General features: G+C 32.5%; 1 protein-coding gene across 2 annotated transcripts; it reads left to right on the plus strand.

The window, feature by feature from the left end:
• Positions 1-4,586: 4,586 nt before the first annotated feature.
• Positions 4,587-20,170, plus strand: LOC100260152 (uncharacterized). Of its 2 annotated transcripts, XM_002271213.5 has the most exons (9): positions 4,587-4,857; positions 8,292-8,403; positions 13,008-13,198; positions 13,308-13,402; positions 13,490-13,909; positions 14,660-14,768; positions 17,555-18,200; positions 18,953-19,087; positions 19,874-20,170. In XM_002271213.5, exons 1-8 carry the CDS (start codon positions 4,723-4,725, stop codon positions 19,072-19,074), a joined length of 1,830 nt encoding a protein of 609 aa, XP_002271249.1. In that variant the 5' UTR covers positions 4,587-4,722; the 3' UTR covers positions 19,075-19,087; positions 19,874-20,170. The 2 variants fall into 2 exon arrangements, with proteins under 2 accessions (XP_002271249.1, XP_019072301.1); XM_019216756.2 differs by lacking the exon at positions 4,587-4,857 and having other exon boundaries at positions 8,299-8,403; positions 13,058-13,198.
• Positions 20,171-20,893: the final 723 nt, after the last annotated feature.

Raw genomic sequence — 20,893 nt, forward strand, 5'->3', positions numbered from 1 at the left:
ATTTGAAAACCATTATAAAAAAATAGTTTAAAAAAATGGTTCTCAATTATTCATAAGAACAATATTTTATTCAATAAATCAAATATAAAAAACAATTTTATCTCTTTATTTTCTAAAAATATAGTTTATTTATATACTATAAAAATTTTCAAAATATTCTTCTTATTTTCGATTGTTACTCACCGCATTTTATGAAAAATAATTGAAAACGTTTCAAATTTATTATAAAAAGCAATTTTTTATTCCTTAAAATAGAAAATTATTTTCAAAAATAATTTCTATCTCAATAAGTTTCTAATAAAGAAAGCAAGTCTATAAACAAAGATATTATTATTACAAAAGGAAAGTACCTTTAAAAATCAAAGAAAGAATTTTCAAATATATATATATGAGTATGTATGAGTTGGTAAGGTGCCAAGAAATAATGATAGAAGGTTCTTTTGGTTCAAAGGTTCCTTGTGATATTCAATAAGGTCGGTGTTTGAAATATCGAGGGACCACCTGAAATAGTGTTGGTTGCTTGTCCCTGTCACAAAGTGACTTTGTAAATTGGGTGTAGATCTAAAAAGGGAATTGGCCTCTAGCCGCCCGACCCATTAGCTGTTTGAATTTAAATTTTGTATCATTGAGTTTGGCCCCAAAACAATGGAGTTGAGCCAAAATGGATGATGAAAAACATGGTTGTTGATGTCTTTTTTTTTTTTGAAAATTTTAAAATATATTTTTCTTCTTTAAAATAGAAAATAATCTTAATATATATATGTTTGGAATTAATTTTGAAAACATTTTTTTAACTTAAAAAAAAAAGAAGAAAATACATTTTTCTAATTTTGAAAATAGTTTTTTTGATAACGCAGTAAGACTACTTGAATCATGACTAAAACCTGAATAATTCTAATTAAATTTTTTAATGAAATAAAATTTCTAATTAAATTCAAACTAACTAATTAAATGAGTGAATATAATTTTAAAAAATATTAACACTATATAATTTTTTTGAAAATACATATATGAAATAAAAAAAATGTTTAATTTTTCTAAATCAATCAATGCTAATTACCTCCAATGACTATAATTTAAATTTTGTAAATAATAATATTATATTATTATATGGGGAAATAATATTAATATTATGTGATAAAAAATAAGGCTTTGTCATAAACTATAGGAATAACTTTAATAATTGGCATATCTGATTCTAAATCCATCACAAACTTTAGTGACTATATTATCACATAATATTAGAAATTAAATTCAAATGATTTGTCTTAGAGGCCCTCATAAAATGCCCAATGTTGCTTGTTTCTTATTGAAATTAATGTCAACTTTGATATCATTTTTAACTTTTTATAATGTGAAAAAAAGTTATGGTACAACATATTCACATTGCAACAAAATATTGTTTAACGTCATCATCACTTTGAATGTTTCTCTACACGAAACAGACTTAGTAGTAAAAGCATCATCTTGAACTTTGGCCTCCCCATCAGTTTTTATGAGTCCCAATAATATGTTTATTATTCAAAATCTATGAAGTTGTATGGTTTTCTTTGCGATAGTTGAAAAGGTGCTTGAAGTCCATTCCATTAACACATTGCAACTCTTTGATTGGTATTTTCAACTCTCGAATGTCTTCACCATCTAAGGGTTTACCCAAATTCTTTGAAATCATGTTATCCATGGATCTAATATTACGATGTTGAAAAAATTTGCAATTGTATTTGTCTAAACATGCATTGTCGAAGCCAAAATTGCAAAATTTATTACATCTAGAACATTTTCTCTTTTTATTTTTGTTTTTTTTTTTGGAATTTGTTTGTCACACTTCATATTTCTCCATAATATTCAGATAAAGACAAAGATGATACATCTTGAAAGCTTCTATGATTCTTGTCAGTTAAGTTTTAGATATTATATGGAACGGTAAAAAAAAGTAATTTCATATTTTTCAATCCTTCAATTTTTAGATGAGTAGTATAATTATCAACAAGTAAAATAACTTTTTTACCATCCATTTGTCTGTCAAATCATTAAATATATTCTTAAAATAATGCATAGTCATCCAAGCTTATTTGTTAGTATGATACTCACACTTTGTAAATTTATATTCTTGAAATATTATGATTTATCATACTTTCCGTGAATCCATAAACGGATTTTCTAAACCATCCTTGTTACAATAAACAATAATTAAGTCTGTCCTTATCTTACTTTTCTCATCCACATTAAAAATATATTTAATTGCAAATTGATTACTTTCTTCCTAATAGATTGCATCTCGCTTCATGCCCTCCATATCAACTAATCTGTTTTCTCCAAAATGGTGATATAACCATCATAGCATTTACTTCTGGCATTGATTTTAGGTCCCATGTAATCACTTTTATAATGACTTTTTATAATTAAAGTATTTAGTAAAATAAATAAAAAGTAATTACAAAAATATCCAACTTTGAAGTGAGATCAAAACTAATTTTTAGAAATGTATTTTGATATATTTTATTTTTATATTGTCAATTATTAACGTAAATAAAAAATGTTATAAATATTGTGAACACAAACTAATTTAACCTAAGTTTTTGCCTAAGAGAGAAAGTGAATTGGGCGTTGGTTGTATTTTAAAAAATTTGATCAATTTTAACAACTTAAGAATAAGATGAATGCAATGTAATAATTAATATTAACAATAAATAAGGAGAGATGAGAAGGAATAAACGATATTTATAATGGTTCGATAATTTATTTACGTCCACTTCATCCAACTTCGAGAGTTTTCACGTTCTTTATGCTTGAATTTTAATGTTTCAATGAACCTCTATATTACACTATAGGATATCTTTCACTTCCCTTTTTGCTTTCTTGTTAATGCAAGCGGTTAGAACTAAGATAATAAAGAGAGAAAGAAGTGAGAAAGAGGGAAAGAAATTACTCAAATTCAATCTAGAAGAAATCCTCTGTTTTGGTTTACGGAGCAAACCTCAAGATTTATATTACAATAGTTTCTTCTCACTAACTAACTTGCTTACACGTGTACAACACTAACAATATGTTAATAGCAATTTAACATCCTCTTAACGGCTAACAAACTAACAGCTTAGTAAACTAACAGTTAACAACTTATTATTTTATAATCCTAACACAAGCTAATACAAAGAAAATTAAGTCAAGTCAAGGTAATTTTTACAAGACTTAACACTTACGCAAATGGAATATCATAATAGAACTTGGTTAGGATCTGAAGGGTGTAATCAATGATTTGCAAACTTGAAATTAGATGCACTCCTTTATGATTTTGATACTCTCATAAGGGACAAGATTCAATTTTGGATCGTTGGAGATTAATAAATAAGAGTTAAGAAATTTATATAAAAACAAAAGTCAATTAATCATTAGAAACAATTTCCCTAAACTCCGATCAATCCTCTTGGTCTAGTTAGTCTTCATGCAATTAGGTGACCATTGAGAAACATATCTGCTCAATTGATCCATCGTCCCATGGCAACCCATTCGGCCACGTGCTGGGGCACCATTGTTTGTATCTTTGGTCCCTGCTCCATTAAGCTCCGATTCTCAAAATACAACACATTCTCCTTGAGGCTTATTTGAATATCAAGGTTTCAAAACTAACATTTTGAAGTTGTAAACCGAACTACTAAGAACATCCCGTTTTCAAAACTTCAAAAAATAGTTTTAACAACCACCGGTTTGATGGAAGTATTTTTTCTAAAGTGTTTTTAAAAGTATCATCCATCCGATGTTACATCGGAAAAACATTATTATACATGGTTTTTCAACTCTATTATTAATTTTTCAATTTTTTAAAAATATTTTTTAAATTTTATCAAACATGTAAAGTATGTTTGACGTAATTTTAAAAAGTACTTTTAACATCTTTAATATTTAAAAGATAAAATTTTTTAAAGTATTAGAAAATTAGAAACATTTTCTAAAATCACTGTTAAACGTATTTTTAAAATTAATTTGATTGTGATTTTAGGAAACACTTTTAACATTTTTAATACTTAAGAATTTTTAGTTTTTAAATATTATAAAAATTGAAATATTTCCAAAAATCATTATCAAATACATTCTATTTTGTTTTTTTAAAAAACAAATTTTAATTTAAATGCGCTTCCTATAATTATTGTGAAAGACAATCTAAATTTAGAATCAAAATGAATAAATATTGAACTACTTTTTGAAATAATTGATTTTTTAAATACCATTAAAAATGTTTTTTTTAAAAAGCTACCATAAAAATAAATTCACCTATCATGAAATTAAAAATTGATTAATTTCATCTAAGTTTATTTTTATTTTCAAAATAAATTTTAAAAAATGGGTACCTTCTTTATGGCTCTCTTTTTAGAATTTGATTATCCAAACAAAAGTAAGCTAAATTTAAAATGAAAGTAAAAATAAAAAAATCAATATCTGTAATCTTTTATTCTTTTAAACAAACCAATAATATAATTGCTTCATTTGTGGATACTAAATCATGCTATAGTCCGTAATGAAAAAATTTATTTATATATTCTCAAGGTACAACTAAAACAAGCACCAGGTTACAAGGTACAACACTATAACGTCCAATCCCATCAGCACCCACCGCCACTGGAGAACCCGTATAAATTTCCAGAACCTTCAACTTCGTCGCAAGCCTTCAATCGATTCAGAGGGACATAGAGTCCTCAAAACGAAACGTTTTGCGGAGAGCACACTATGTTTAAGAAATCGTTGGAGGCGAAGTCGCAGCAGCGGTTGTCCGGCGCAGACCGCAAAAAGCTGAAGCGAACAATCAAAGAGCGATTTCGTAACGCCTCCGATTCTGAAATCGATTCGATTCTTCCTCCTAAGGTATACGAAATTGCTTCTATTTGGTTTTGTATCTGGTTTATTTGATCAATTCGATGTGTTAGAGTGGTTAGTTGTCTGTTTGGCTGTTCAGAAAATGCTGTGAAGTGAAAATATTTTATTTTTGATTTGGAAACTACCGTTTCTTTGAATTTGAAACTGGATTATGCGTTTTGTGGTGTTTAAGTATTGAATAATGACTGAATTGGATACTCGGGTTGTTGGTTGCTTACACCGTGGTTTGAATGGAGGAAAGGAAAGGAAATTTGGAGAGGATTTGGAACCAAATTGCTGACATTGTGGTATATAACTGAATGATTGTTAGAAAGGAATTCAATTAATGGAAGGGAAATGAGATCAATTGGATTGCTTATCATTTGATGAAACTGAAATGTGAATGATTCTTTATGTTCGTCTTGATTGGCACTAGAGGAGACTGAAATGAAGATGCTTTTTTTTTTTTTTTTTAATACTTGTTTAATCATTATTCTCTACCTTTGAGAAGCACTATTGTTGAATAAATGTAGAAGAACTAAAGCAATTTATTTTCAATAATAATTTATACACTTTTAAAAAATATTTATATAAGTTAAATAGTTGTTATTAGTTAGTTAAGAGTATCAACATAGCTATCATAAAACATGAATACTATTATTTGCAATCAACTAATCAACTCTTATAAATAGCAGTAATGCTTAAAATATCCTCATTTTTTTACTCAAGTATCAAAGCAAATTGCTCGAGTTAAGACATTTTAGAGTTGTTCATTTTAACTCTTATAAATAGCAGCAATGCCTAAAATATTCTCATTTTTTACTCAAGTATCAAAGCAAATTGCTTAAGAGTTGAGACATTTTAGAGTTGTTTGTTTTTTTTTACTTATCACTTCTTCAAGACAATTTTATTTTAACAGAAAAAATGATTTTTTTTTAATAATTTGATCAAAAAGTTACTTTTTCTCCCTTCTATTTTCAACCTTTAACTTTGTTATAATACCCTCCAATTTCTCACATAAAATAAAACTGGGTTCATTTTTGAAAATTTTGGATAACTCTTGTTTTAAAAACTAATTAATCTGCCTTAATTTCTTGCAATTTGAATAAAAAATGAATTTAGCATAAATTAGCAAAATTGTCATCCACAAAAAAACTGAAAATGAAAATAGCTTTTATTTTTGTTTTATTTTTTTTCTCTTGTTTCCTAATAAATTGGATCTAAAAATTCAAATTAATTTTAAAGGTCACAAAATTCCAAATCAAAACAGAAATTCTACTACTTGTAGCAATTATTTTTGCTCAAAATTCATCCAATTTTCAATGAAATTATATTCCATAAATCTATGTAGACTTCTCATTCAAAAATGAAAATAAACAACACTAGAAATAAGAAATTTCTGTTTAGAAATGAATTTACTACAAATTTTCAAAGTTCAACTTCTTGCTGTACAATAAGACCAAAATAAATTAACATGTAAAAATAAATATATTTAACACTTCACAGTATTTGGACACTAATAAAAGTCAACAACTTAACATTTAACAACATTGACATTAGTAAAAATCAAATGGTCTAAATACTTAATGTTTAGTTCTATTTGGATTTAAGTCAAATTCAAATATATTATTCAGACAATGAAACAAACACCACCTAAATGAAGGAACAAACCCTAATCCTATTTAATTTCTCAGTCCAAGGTATCAAGTCAAACTGACTTTTGAATTCATGGGAAGTGATACTTAGTGGCAACAATGCATTTTTCATTGCAAACAATGTTTATGCAAAACTCGGAACACCAGCTATGGAGCTTCAAAATCTGTTAAATGAAAAAAAAAAAAAAAAATGAAGAAAATCTAATAGATCATAATTCAGCTAATTTGGCATGATAAATCAAAAGAGATAGAGAAGATGATGGCGGAGAGGGAGGAAAAACATACCAACCTAGGTAAACAAAGAATGGTGGTGGTAGTTTGGAAAATTGGGATTTTATTTAAATTTCAAATTCTCTCATATCCATCTTTTTCCGCAAAAATTGAAAGCATTTAGAACTTCTAGCTAAATTATTTTATTTTATTTTTCCCAAGCTAATGTTGCTAGACCTCTCTACATTTTGAGATTTATGAAACTTGGTACAATTTTCCTCTTTCTCTCTCTCTCTCTCCCTCTCTCTAGCATCATTGTCATCCTTTCTTTTGTTCCCTTTAATATCATCATCTATTATTTAAACTGCTCTTTTTATTTTTTTAAGGGGAATTATATTTGCATCCACCCTATTTACATGTCCACTTAAAAATAATTATCTTATTAATACATTCACCTACAATTTTAAAATACCTAAAACACCTTTCCCATTCTTCTCTCTCGCACCAATATTCTTCTTTCTTTTTTCTCTCAACTTATTTTTTCTCAACCATGAACCCTAAGAGAAATCTATTTTTTCTTCAATACATTTTGTTTGAATCCATATAATATACCGCATAAATATCTTTGAGCTTATTTTTTTTATGTAATTTTTAACAAAAAGCTTGTTGTAAAAATAGTTGAAAAACAATTAGGAAGAATTTTGCAATAATTTAGAAGTGAGAAATTGTGAAAAGGTGCAATAGAAATGAAAAAAAAAAAAAACCTCATTTTGTGGTGTTTGAACTTGGAAGGCCAGACACAGTGGAGAGGTCCAGACAATGAGGAGATGTCTGATATTGGAAGGCTAGACACAACATAAATATTGGGATGTAAAGGGCGAACAAAGTTCAATTGTTTGGTAGATAGAGTGTCCAGATGTACAGTTCCAGATGCTTATAAAACTGTCAGGACATACAGTTTCAAACATTCTAAGTATATTTGGAAGTACTGTGCTAGACATTTGTAAAACATTTGACCTTGTAACATTGAATGCCATCTGCGATACCTGATTCTTCCAACTCAAAAAATGCGAAAAGAAATGCAAAAAATTATTTAAAAGACATACCTCTGCACTTGTACTATCATTGAAGATGATTATATGTTTTTCTTGATAGCATTTACATGCTGACAAAGAAGAACCTCTTTCAAAGTTCTAGGAGGCACCTAAGAAATGTAGAATAAAGAAAAAAATCATGGACTACAACCTGAAGCAACTAAGCAGTAAATTAACTTGAATATAGATAAGTTCAAACTTTGAATTAAGCATAGGCACCAAGGAAATGAAGTTTTTCCATGGAAGATCAAAACCAAGCATGTGCTATATTCCACATGATTTTGAGAGTTTTGAATTTTGGTTAGACAAACACAGCCTAGATGGTTTTTCCTACCTTAGTTTGCAATTTAGTCATTATTTGATGTTCTAGTGTCACACATCTTTATGATGCTTAATGGGAAACATTCTTTTAATGTTTATGGCCCTGAATTGTTGTTGGCCAAATGATTGACTGCTTATCATTGATGTGTCATTTATGTTTCAGGCTGAGATAACAATTGTGAAGTTACAAAATCGAGTTCATTTGTATGGTGTGGAAGGTGGTTTTCCTATGTTTTTTGACATTGATGGGCGAGGAACAGAAATATTCCCAACAGGTGGTTGACAATTTATTAATTCTTGGTTAAATTCTATATCTTCTTTTCTTGATTCATTCTTTTAGCTACAAAATGTTGCTCTTTTATTTTGTTATAGATTATTGATGCTACCATTGAAAAGCTAACTTGAAAGCCACTTTCTTTCTGCATTTTGCTATGATGCATATTCATAGAAAACAAGTTGCCTATACGAAGATTAACTTGATTCCAGAATTCATTCCTTTTAAAGTTGAATTAGAACGAAATGTCTTTCATTCATGAATTAAACTCCACAATCCTAGGAGGCATTTAGCCCCATCCTTTCTTTCTGAAAAAAATGCCCTTGTCTAACATTTCTTTTAATCGGATAATTTTCTCTTTACAAGACCTTATGCTTAATAAGAGGGTCCCTTTCTTGTCCATCCTCTTGCAATGACTTCAACATTCTCAAAACTACCAGACGTAGCACCCTTTCCTTACCCTCCTTATGCATAGAGGAATGGCTGGAGATTTTCTAATGAGTGTACTTTTGCATTAATGATATTTCTAAACCTATCATGCCTACAGAAAGCCAATTTACTCATAAGGTTCCTCTGATACTCCCAATTTCTCATTGGATTTAAATTTCCTAAAGAGAAAGTCTATTTAGAATTCCTTGACTATTCACAATTTTAATCGGCATTGTGAAAAGAGACATGATGCATATATGCACATCTTCAAACTGTATCACTTTTTAATATGGCAAAAGACCAGATTTGGACTCATCCTAGAAACCAATGGCTATCTTATTCTATTGTTTCAATTGGCCTTTTAAAAGAAACAATGGAACAAAGTTATATGAGTATTATGTTTATTATAGTCAATAAAAAAATGAGGATTGCATTCATTATGGTTTGATAAGATTGAGGTTATGGATGATGTATTCAAATCCATTGTGGGTTATGAGCTTTTCAATATTATCCCTGTGGATTGTTCTATGGGGTGAGGGCTTGTTGTTTAGGTATTCAAAGAAGGGTTAGTAATACCTAATGGACTCTTCCTTAAGATGTAAGCCTTGATCTCTGCTTCAATTAGTGCAATGCGTAATGTGTTGTATAGGTGTGTCATTATTAGAGATTGGAAGGGCAAGCTGATTTGAAGCTTTGTTAAGCTAACTATTATTTCCATTGAAAGGTCTAAAAGATGCTTCACCAATGGTAAAAGGGACCTCTTGATGGAATGGGATTCTTTGGTGGTGATCTAGGGTGGGAGGATCCCTGTAGCAAAATTAGGGTACAAGTAGGATTTTGGACTTATCTAAGGATCGTTCATTTGGAAGCCTAGATTAGCTAATTTAGAGGTTGCTATCTTAGCTAAGATTGTTGGGGATGTCCTTCTTCCTTGAGTCTTTTGGGTTGGGTTTAGCCTTCATAGTTTAGTTTTTGCTTTTTGTCTTTTTCATTCTAAATCAAAAGATTCTTATTAAGCATGAAACTTTCCTAATCAACCACATGATAGCTTCGCAACCCAGAGAAACAACTGTTTTTTAAAGAAGCTTAAGAAAGGAGGGAGACCTATGGTTTGAAGTAGGGCAAGGGGGAACTTTTTGAATCATATTTAGAAACCTGCCTTTTGAATTCATCATAATTTATTAGCTTATTGAAGACACAAAATTCCTCTGAGATTCTGATGGGGACAGGTGGCAACCATCTTTGTGGAAGGAAGATTTAGAAGTCTTGAGACCTAATAGCTTAGTGCGCATCTTGTATGAACTTCTAGCAAAGAAATGGGCTAATATCGCTATTCCAACAAACTTCTTCAAGCTAAGGAGGTTTTTGGAGGAGCGATATCCAATATTTAGAGTGCTTTTCAAGGAAGACAAATTTTGAATGTTGTGCTCATTGCAAGTGAAGCTTTAGATTCAAGATTGAAGAGCTCTAAACAAAGTGTCTTTGTAAACTAGATATGAAGAAGGCCTATGACCATGCCAATTGGGATTTTCTCTTAGCAAGATGGATTTTGGATTGGTTGGATTATGTAGTATATTTCAATGCTAGATTCTTTGTATTGGTGAATAAAAGTAGTGCTAACTTTTTTTAGAGTTTGAGGGTTTGATTAAATTTTAGCCCAAGAATTGCTTATGAGTCTTGTCAAAGGATCATAGGTGTTCTTATTTTTAATGTCATCAATTTCTTATTTTTGAAAATTCTTTTAATTTTGTTTTGGTTATGTTGATTTCCAAGCTTTATTATTACTCGAAGGAGTCTTATGGTTTTAGGATTGTAGCATATGAAGCTGGTCAAACATATGAAAATTAATGAAAGCGGAACCTAGGTGTGAAGCCTGAGGTTTTCAGGAGTGGTTCCTTGAGTCCCACTAGTGTCATAGTAGTTATTGATCTATCATTTCTCTTTTACTTTTTTTGGTTTGCATCAATTTTGGTATCAGAGCAGCCTGGATGATGATTAAATTATTAGAGGAAGGTTATCTGATAGTCAATGTGATAAGATACTGCTAATTTGGGTGATGGAGCAACTTGGTTACCTGGAAGAGTGGAGAGTAGACGGTTCACTAGTTCTTTTGTCAGGCGCATTCTAGCAGTCTCAAAATTGAGGAAGAAGATTAGAGGTGAACATTTATATTTTTTAGATGTTAGTTTGGCGCAGAAACCAATCATGCAAACTTATTATTGAGTCATTGGCACTGACGGTTGCATAAACATTGTCTCAACATCCACAATCTAGCACCTCTAGTTTCCTGTTGAACTAAACCACAACCATACAAGGTAGCATGGATAACAACATTTCTATTCCTGTAAGCCAATGCTACCTTGTTTCTCTTTTCTGTGGCCTCTTTAGCAATTGTATTTGGTGTGACATTCTCGCTATGAAAGTGCTCAATAGCATTCTCGATCGTCCTTGACTTTATGATCTGGATGTGCATCATTGTGGGAAAGAAAATATGTATAATTTCATGTTAAAAAACAGAAAAGTTGTGCTGAAGCCAATGACTGTTGCTAAAATGAACCATTGTTAAGTAGGAAAGTCGATATAGGTTATGCATGTCATGAAGAATTCACTTCACATTCTTATTAAGAAGTTTCAACTGGAAAACAAGGAAAATGGGGTTACAATGTGAACAAGGCCTGAATAATATCCTGAAGATGCTTAAGACAAAATCTACAAAATTCTTCAAGAAAATAGGCTCTGATTTTTATGTACTTGGCTTGCTAGAAAAAATGTGCATTAGTAACATCTTCAATATGTAGGCCTTTGCCCTATACCATGGCTTTGAAACTGCTATATCAAATGATGATCAAAATGCTCATCTCCCACCAGCCCCTTGATTGAAAGAGGAGATTGAAGATGTTCATACCAAATTGCTTCAACTAGAGGAGGGGGTTATCAAAAGTATCTTGTGAAATAGTAGGGACGATCACATCCTGATTATACCCAGATCATAGATAATGAAGTTCAGCAATTGAATTGCACTCCTTATGAGAAATTCCATGCTTTTGGGTTGAGTTTTCCTAAGCCAGGGAGAGTTGATGAAGACAAGTGGCAACGACCACCTATGAAAGTTTACCAAAGGCATAGAAAGCTAAGACCCAAATTTTGATTTGGCATACTTTGGATGATAATGGGCTTAGTTGAGATGTTATGTAATTTAATGTGGAGTTCAACCCATAGCTGTTCTGCAGAAATCGTTTCTCGGTCCAAGAGTTTTTACAAGTCTAGTTAGAGGGTGATAAGTGTTGTTCTTTTCAGTGTCATTAATGTCTTAATTTTTCAAGAGTGTTTTGATTTTGTCTATCAGTTAACAAGCTTTATTGTTACCGTGATTTGTTCCAAATAGTTGAGTCTTAGAGTTTTAGTGTATGAAGTTGGTCAGACTTTAAATTAATGAATGAAAAACATGGAACATTCTACTGCTTAATGTTATCTTGTTTGTGTGATTTAAACTGAACCTATGCGTGAAAGTGTAAGAAGAGTGATTCTTAGAGTCCCACTAGTGTGATACTAGTCATCCATCTATTGTTTCTCCTTCACTTTCCCCATTCTCCACCAGATTAAAAAGGAAGCATTCCTGAGGGTAACTTCCTTATGACTTCAACCATTAACCCCTTGTACTTTGTGTGGTTTTACCTTGCCATTTTCTTCCTGGAACTTGTGAAGCTTGCCTAATGTTTTGTTTTATTTTATGTGGATATATTTGACTCTAGCTTCTCAATAATAGCTTGCGAGAAACTTGTAAGTTAACAATAACATCCTGCTGCTAGATAAGTCACATATTGGGTGGAAGTTCCTTGAAATTGGTGGGACAATTTCTCTGGTTCTTAAAGACAAGGATTATAATACATAGATATTAGTGCAATTTCATATGACCTATCTGTGTTTGGGTTTTCTTTTATTGGAAGCCTGTATATGTATGAAAAATGTTGTGGGAAGCTCTCTTTTCTTTGTCACTTTTACATTTAATAAATATTTTTTGCCCTCTAAAAAGTGTCATTTGAAGGATAGCTTGAAAATAAACCTTGCCCACTTGGATGCCTGTGCTTTATTGTTAACTTAGAACCTTAATTCAATTATGTCTTGAAAATTGACATAATTATCGGTCCTGATTGTACTCCTTTTCCACTATTGTAGTTTATGCCCTCTGGAAGGTTCCTGATCTTTTGCCTGCTTTCATCCTGAAGGGGGGTGAGGTTTCTCGTTTTGTCATTGGAGGTGCTGATCTGATGTTCCCTGGTATTAGCATTCCTGCTGAAGGGCTACCTTCATTTGCAGAGGGGGAGCCTTGGGCAGTTAAAGTTCCAGGCAATCTGGCTCCAATTGCTGTATGTTTATTCAATTTTTGACTGCTTTTACATCTCAATCTGTCTTGAGTGGTGATCTAATTGGATAAGCTCACTAGTAGGTTACCGCTGAATTTTGAAATTTTTGCAGGTTGGGACCACAACTATGAGTAGCACTGCAGCATTAAAAGCTGGTCTGCGTGGAAAAGCTTTGAGAATAACTCATTACTATCGAGATTCACTCTGGCAAGTATAGGGGAAACTGGATTTGATTGCAATTAATGATTTAAATTGTTCTATGATTGATATTCTGCTTGGGAATTATTCTTGCAGGGAATTAGTTGAGGGCCATTATGTGCCAAATGCAGGATTTTTAGAAGATGTTGTGTTTGAAGATCCTTCTTTGTCATCAGCTTGTCAGGCTTCTGATTCATGCGAAGGTGTTAATGAGGCTTCAAGTGATCCACAAAACGACATTAGCAATAAAAAAGAGGGTGAATCTGTTGATGTCTTGGATCTAACTTCGGAAGCTAACCCATCTTCAACAGCACAGCTTGATGTTAGCAATGATCCTGCTGAACAAATAACTGCCAATGTGGATGATCTGAAGGTAACTGATGAGGAGTCAAATGTTGAGGTTCATCACACTCTATCCACTGAAGATGTGGATGCACTTTTAGACAAATGTCTGTTGCAAGCCTTGCATACAACGGTTAAAGATAAAGACCTTCCAATGCCTGGAAGCACATTGTGGTATGTTACATATGGCAACTCCTGTGCATGAATTCTCCTGGGGGTGGCACTGTGACCTTATTATGGAGATGAAATTGGATATTATTGCTAAAATCTCCTAGTGGAATTAAACTTGGATTGACCATCAAGCTGTTTTGTGACTGGATCACAGGTTTAACCAGTCCAACCATGAGTTGGCTTGGTTGATCCAGTTTGTATTAAAAGGAAATGGATAAGAAAAGTTTGAACATGTAATAGAAGCATGAATTAGGTTGCATTCTTAATTTTCACATTAAAGTTTCCAAGCTGGACTCACATTTCAGACCTTCAAATTTTCTTTTTGAAGTAAAACATTAATGAAATGCTTTCAGTGTGATCTGTACTATTTTAGTGGCTGATTGCCAGTTCAAATCCCCAAGCTGTCTGATAACATGTTCTTAAATACATGAACTCTGTGTGTGTCCCTTTCATTTACAAATCAGAAACCATAAATCTTGATTAAATCTTACAGAGACTGTTTTCATGGTGAAGCAATTTTTTATGATGTCTTTTTGTTGATTATGAATTGTTACAACCCAAACCACCATAAAGAAAACTGGACAAATAGTAGGTATAATAACATTAAAATATGGAAACTTAGGGTTGGGAAATCATTGAATCTTAGAAACTACTTTTTAAAAAAAGAAAAATCTATGAATGTTTTACTTCATTTGAGTACATTTCATTTACGTTTTTTAGAAATAATGTTATTTGTTTGTGGTGCTGCTGCAGGGCAGGCCATGTATTACCTTGTAGGCCTTCAGGCATCACACTTGATATAAAAAAGTCATCCTACAAGAAATTATCAAAGTGGCTACAGGCTAAATCCTCCACAACATTGGTGTGTCTCTTTTCTCTTCTCTTAAATTCGTTCAGATATAAAATATATAACAATAAAAAAAAACATATAAAGTGTGTATGTTCTGTACCAAAGATTGTGAAATGGAATCATATAATGCTGTTTGGTTGGGATTTTTTTTTTCTTTTCATATTTCATTTCTGATAAAGTGAGATCTATAGTCAAGCTGGTCATTTTGATTTTTGGCATGGAAACCTTTTATTCGTTTTTCGAAAAAGGAAAACTTTTCACACTCATGATAGATAACAGTTGCCTCGCCTTTATTTTTTTTTTTTTGATAGGCAAAAGCACAAAGATATATTAGAGAAAGGGAGCTTGAAAGGCAACCCAGAGCATACAGGGAGTATACAAGAGACACCTAAAACAAGCAACAAAAACACAAGCACTCACCGGCCCTCAACAAGAACCCAACCAATCCACAAAGTTAAACAAAGATAAAGGGCCTACAACTATAGAGGAATTAGCCCAGGATAAGAGATTACAAACAAATGAGTTTTTCAATCTTTGAGTCGACAAAGCCTCGTTATCAAAGACTATCCTATTTCTTTCCTTCCAAATTGTCCAAAATAAACAGAGAGGAGCTGCCCGCCAAACCTTTCTATGATTCTTGTCCTTAAAAGAGACATGCCAACTTAATAGAGTGTCTCTCACCGAAAACGGCAACACCCAATTGACCCCAAAAAGAGAAAGCAAAAGATCCCACAAAATCTTCGTCTTAGAACAATGAACAAGGATATGATTTATCGTTTCCTCTTCAACGCAACACAAGCAACATCTATTGGCTAGAATCCAGCCCCTCCTCTTAAGCTGATCTTGAGTAAGGACCTTCTCCCAAGAAGTTTCCCAAGCAAAAAAACTCACCTTTGAAGGAACATACGGACTCCAAATAATATTACCCGGAAACGAGACTGCACAGCTATGATCAAGAGACTTGTAAAGAGATTTTACAGTGAAAATCTCATTTTTCGTCCCTCTCCACAGCATCCTATCCTCCCCATCAGCATCCAACCTCTTCCCTTGAATGGACGATAGGAGTCTCTCCACCTCCTCCACCTCCCAATCGTTGAAAGGTCTAAGGAAAAGTGGAGTCCACCCTCCCACTTCCCCCATTGGATCCCAATAGTCCGCAACCCACGCATCTTTAGAACCCGCTAAATCAAACAAAGAGGGAAAAGCCTCACAAAGGGGGGTGTTCCCGCACCAAATGTCTTTCCAAAACCTCACCCTTTTACCATCCCCCACCGAGAAAGATACATTATTGAGCAGTAGCAAACCTTCCTTGCTGATATCCTTCCAAAGCCCAACCCCATGGCCCTCCCTAGCCCCACACGTGCTCCACCCTCCTCTTTCAACCCCATACTTCGTACTAATAATAAGCTTCCAATATGAGTCTCTTTCAACCGCATAACGCCAACTCCATTTGCACAAGAGGGTTCTGGATGATTGTGAATTTTCCTCTTAGTCTTGCATCTGTCTAGCTGTGAGAGGAGATAAACTGAAGTCAAGGATGCTGCCCAATAACTTGGGATGTTTCTTCAATTGAGAATTTAGACATGTTCAAGACTCTGCATGTATTTATGCAAACTACTTTAGAATAAAAAACCAACATGATAGAGAATACTCTTTAACTGAGCTACCTTAGTTTGGTGGTTCTCTTGATCAACCAGCAAACTATTGACAGGGGCTTGCTGAAGTTTTTGCTTCCTCTGTTATAGATATGGTTGTTTTTGTAGATGGCTTATAGCTTGGTGGTTTTTATATATGGGTGGAGCACATCAAGTTGGAGTTTTGGTTCACAAGGTTCTAGAATTAATTGACGTGTGAAATCATACTTGGCCATTTTTTGATATGACATGACCTAGTAGGTTAAATTTAGTAGTTTTAGCTCCTAGCTGTCAGAAGGACATTGTGGAGTAACAGTTCAGGTTAGGTGTGGTATTTTGTTCAGGTTACATCAGCTTGCAAGAAAGCCTTACTGAACTGAGTGAGGCTTGAAGTTAGATAGAATTGGGATCTTCCATTTCTTGACTAAAAGTTGTTTCAGTGGATCCTTACCTAAACCTGAAGCCCACAATTTATCATTAGTTTTGTTCATCTCTGGCACAGAGTTGGAATATATAGAAATAAGACCAGAATTATCTGCACTTTATTGATTATAGCCAATGTGGTTTAAACAACTAAAAGTAGGTGGGCTAACAAACTGTTACCTGGCCAAACAAGTACTAAATAGGCCAAAGAACATTTGCCTTCCAACTCAGGAGAAACTATTACCTTTTTTATAGCACTATCAAGCCGCTCATTAGAGCACTTCCAAATTTTAATCAGAGGCAATCTTCAAAGACTGCTATATTCTTATTGAACATTTCTTGAGAGTTTAATTGAAATAGAAGTGCTTATTGAGGCATCAAATTTTAGGATTAAGACTGTTAGATCATCTTGAATGTTCACCTTTCTGAAAAGGTTGAAGTTCTGTTTGGTTCCTTGGTAAGATTTAGAACTATGAATGGATGAGCTTATGAGAAAATTGAATGGATGATGAGAATAGAAAGCTTTGACTTTGATACTTTAAAATTGTATTAAATTTTAATGAGAGATACTTTTGGTTCTCAGTTTGGTTACATTTTATGCATGAAAGTAAATGTGTGGTTCCAAATCTTGTCACACTTTAAACGAGGGTTAGTACCACTAAATTAAGATTAGTAACTTATCTTTATTGAATTTGCTATTGAACTTATTTTGGTTTTCTGTTGATTCTACCACATGGACAGATTTCAGTAAAAGAGGATAAACATAAAAAAGAGGTGGTATTAAATTCTGTCAACCGCAATCATCCAGAGTACACATCTTTCAGGCCTGAGAAACGGCAAGTGGAAAAAAGTGATCAGACCAGTGACCATGCTGCTAGTGAAAGTCGATCACATAAAACACTTGAAGTGGCTGAGATATACAAACCGAGTGTGCATGTCAATCCTATTTTTGCTTCTGTGGGAGTCGATACGGGGAAACTGTTCAGTGCCTCTGAAGCCACCGATATTGTCTTCAGATATATTGAGAAAGAAAATCTGGTCAAACCAACAGACAAATCCATGGTGGTATTAGATGCAATATTATGCGATGCTTTGTTCAAAGGAGCTATTAAAAAGGGATCAACTTACCCAACTGCAATTCATAAGAAGGAGTTAGGACATACCTTCGTGAATCGCATGCAAGCTCATCATGTAGTGACAAGAGGAGGTGAGTCAGTTGTTCGCAAAGGTGCCCTTAAAAATATTCAGATAATGACAGAACGGAGGCAGGGTAACAAGAAGGTGACTAAAGTCTCAGGGTTTGAATCATTCTTGATGGATGCTGAAGCTTTGGCATCAGAGTTGCAGAAGAAATTTGCTTGCAGTACGACAGTGGCAGAACTGCCAGGTATTTCCTAAAATGTCTTGTTATTATTATTATTATCATTATTGTATTGTTGTTATTATTATTTGCATGAACGTTGTTTAGGAAATAATCCCTACTCTTAAGATGGCCTTGTTTTTTAAAATTAGGTTTAGAAATGTTATTTTGGTCCTCTTTGTTCCCAATTACAATAGAGCTTTTTAAGGATTTGAACATATCATTATGGCATGTAATATAGGAATTCAAATTTGTTGGTAATTTCCTATATTTTAGTAAGATTAAATGTGCCCATGTGTTGCACTTGACATTGGTCATGATTTTGCTCAGCCAAATTAGAGAAAAATGGTTAGAAATTAAAAAGAATGTATTCACCAAATGGTAAAAATCCCATCTATAATTATTTGCTATAGTCATCCTCATTAGTCATCCATCTTTAGGCGCACACATAAGTTTTTATGAATTTACACTGACACATTTTTTTTTAAAAAAAAAAAATTCCTGTAGTATGTATCTTATGTCACTAGGGGAGCTGGAAAGTTGATCAATTCATTACGTGGTCTTCTGATATACATTTTTTCTTTTTTCTTTTTTCTTTTTTCTTTTTAAAATTATCCTGTAGTATGCATCTTGTATTAATTGATGGCCTGGAGATATTTGTGGGGCTCAATCTGACATTTAGCTGCTATCTTCTTGGATTCAGCTGATCTGCTACATGTCCCCTCAAATATATGTTCTATGTTAATTTGAGATTGTTGTTTTCATTTTGCCCCTTTCAGGTAAGAAAGGACATGAAGTTCTGGTTCAAGGAGGTGTGATTGAAGATCTGGCAAAACATCTAGTTGAACAATATGGAATCCCAAAGAGATGCATTGAAGTGCTTGATAAAACTAAGAAATGAGGACTTGGACACGGTTTGTAGTCTCCTCCCATCAATCTTTCATACAAACTTCTTGAATACCATGTGGTTCAACATCTCACCATTCATTATTTCATGAAATTAGGTATATGAATTTTTGTTCTTATTATTTTTATTTTTATTTTTCTTCCTGAAGTTAAATGAGATACATAATTTGATCTATTTTAAGGACTCCATGTTATAGTGATCATACAAGGGGCCCTCATGCCACCCATTTACTGTGATTTTCTAGTACTTCTTCAACTGCCATAATTTGATATCGAATATTAGGCTGGGATAATTTCACTCTGATTTTAATTGTCCTCTAGTCATGTTGCCCATTGCCGGAATCTTCACTGAGCAGCACAGTATCATTTAGTCATGAAAAAATGGTGGCCTAAGTTCATCACAATGCTATAGGCATTCTAAAAGTATTCTAGTAACAGAAATAATGTAGAAGCATATGGTCAATATGTCAAGTTCCTTACCCAAAGAGAGTTGAAAGCCCCTGGATACTTGAGCTTCTGGGGGTTCTAGAACATGTCTATTAGAAAATTACATCGACTATGAGGAAAAGATTCTTGTCATCAAGAGTGAGATTATGTGTGATAGGGTTCCACCTCCCTTTACTTTGCTAAGTCAGATCATATCTTGTGGGATATTTAACTTATATTTTTAACTCCTAAACTCCATGAAAGTATACTCAAAGAATATTTCATTTGAAAAAATGTTAGATGCTTTCATATTTTTATCAGAAAGGCAAGGAAGTTCAATGCTCCTCACTCTTAAAATGCACTGTCAGGTAAGAAAGTTCCCAGGGAGGTTTTAATTGGAGTTGTGTCAATGATCAAATCACAATATCCTGTCAAGTATTCCATCTGGAGTTGCATGGAAATGCTTGATATTAGCCCATAAAAGAGAACTGCAGAGTCTGGTATATCTTTCTTCAATTTGCTTTCTTCACATTTTACCTTTTGGCTTTTACTCATAAAAGAAAAAGAAAGACCTGGCTTGTCATTATACCAGTTTCCTTTGTATCTTACTATGGTTGAATTGTGTTGCTATTTTTTATTTAATTAATGCAGTTGACTTTGAGACATGCTATTTTAGTATTTTAGAATTTATAATTTATAAAACTGATTCAATGTGAAGAATTTCATCTTTGAATTTGTATATTAGGGATTTGCATTTCTTCACTTATTTGGATTATTAGGGTTTATGTATTATATAGAGGGTTCTAGGGTTTTGTACACTCAATTTAATCACAGTCTACTCGTCTGAAAAGAAGAGGAGATGTGGTGTACCTTTGTGATTGAAACAGGCAGATGTTTTGTTATTTTTTTCATTCTATAGTGAGCTTATTCATAATTTTTGTTCTAATAAAGAAGGCTATAAGTTGATAAATTTTAATAAGAAAAATTACTAAATAATATGAAGTATTAGCAAGAATAATGAGAAACAAATTTGATCATTTAAGCTTTTATTTAGGTCTCACAAAGCTTGAGGGGCAAGAAAAAGTGGAAGAAAATAAAACTATTTTAAAAATCTTTTTATAATTTATTTATGTTTTTTTTTTCCTTTTATATAAAGAAAGAACTAGGAATTTGAAAATGTAGAAGTTTTTAATTAGTTTTTATTACATTTATTTAGTATAAGAAGAAAGGACCATTGAAGGAATGTGGCTAGTCATAAGTTTTTAGGCCTAGGAAGGCTGTGATTTGGTTCCTGAAAAGTATTAAGAAAGGTTAGGACAAATAATAGCAAGGAAAAAGGTAGGAAAAAAAAACCTTATTTTTTCTAATTTTCCTTATTCTTATTTTTT

Source organism: Vitis vinifera, chromosome 18, assembly GCF_030704535.1.
Source record: "Vitis vinifera cultivar Pinot Noir 40024 chromosome 18, ASM3070453v1".
NCBI lineage: Eukaryota > Viridiplantae > Streptophyta > Magnoliopsida > Vitales > Vitaceae > Vitis > Vitis vinifera.

What these genes read in the sequence shown, in the direction of transcription:
- LOC100260152 (XM_002271213.5), top strand. Translation starts at nt 4,723, where the DNA reads ATGTTTAAGAAATCGTTGGAGGCGAAGTCGCAGCAGCGGTTGTCCGGC. An exon ending in ATTCGATTCTTCCTCCTAAG is followed by an intron (nt 4,858 to 8,291) that starts GTATACGAAATT and finishes TTTATGTTTCAG; the next exon opens with GCTGAGATAACAATTGTGAA. An exon ending in GCAATCTGGCTCCAATTGCT is followed by an intron (nt 13,199 to 13,307) that starts GTATGTTTATTC and finishes AAATTTTTGCAG; the next exon opens with GTTGGGACCACAACTATGAG.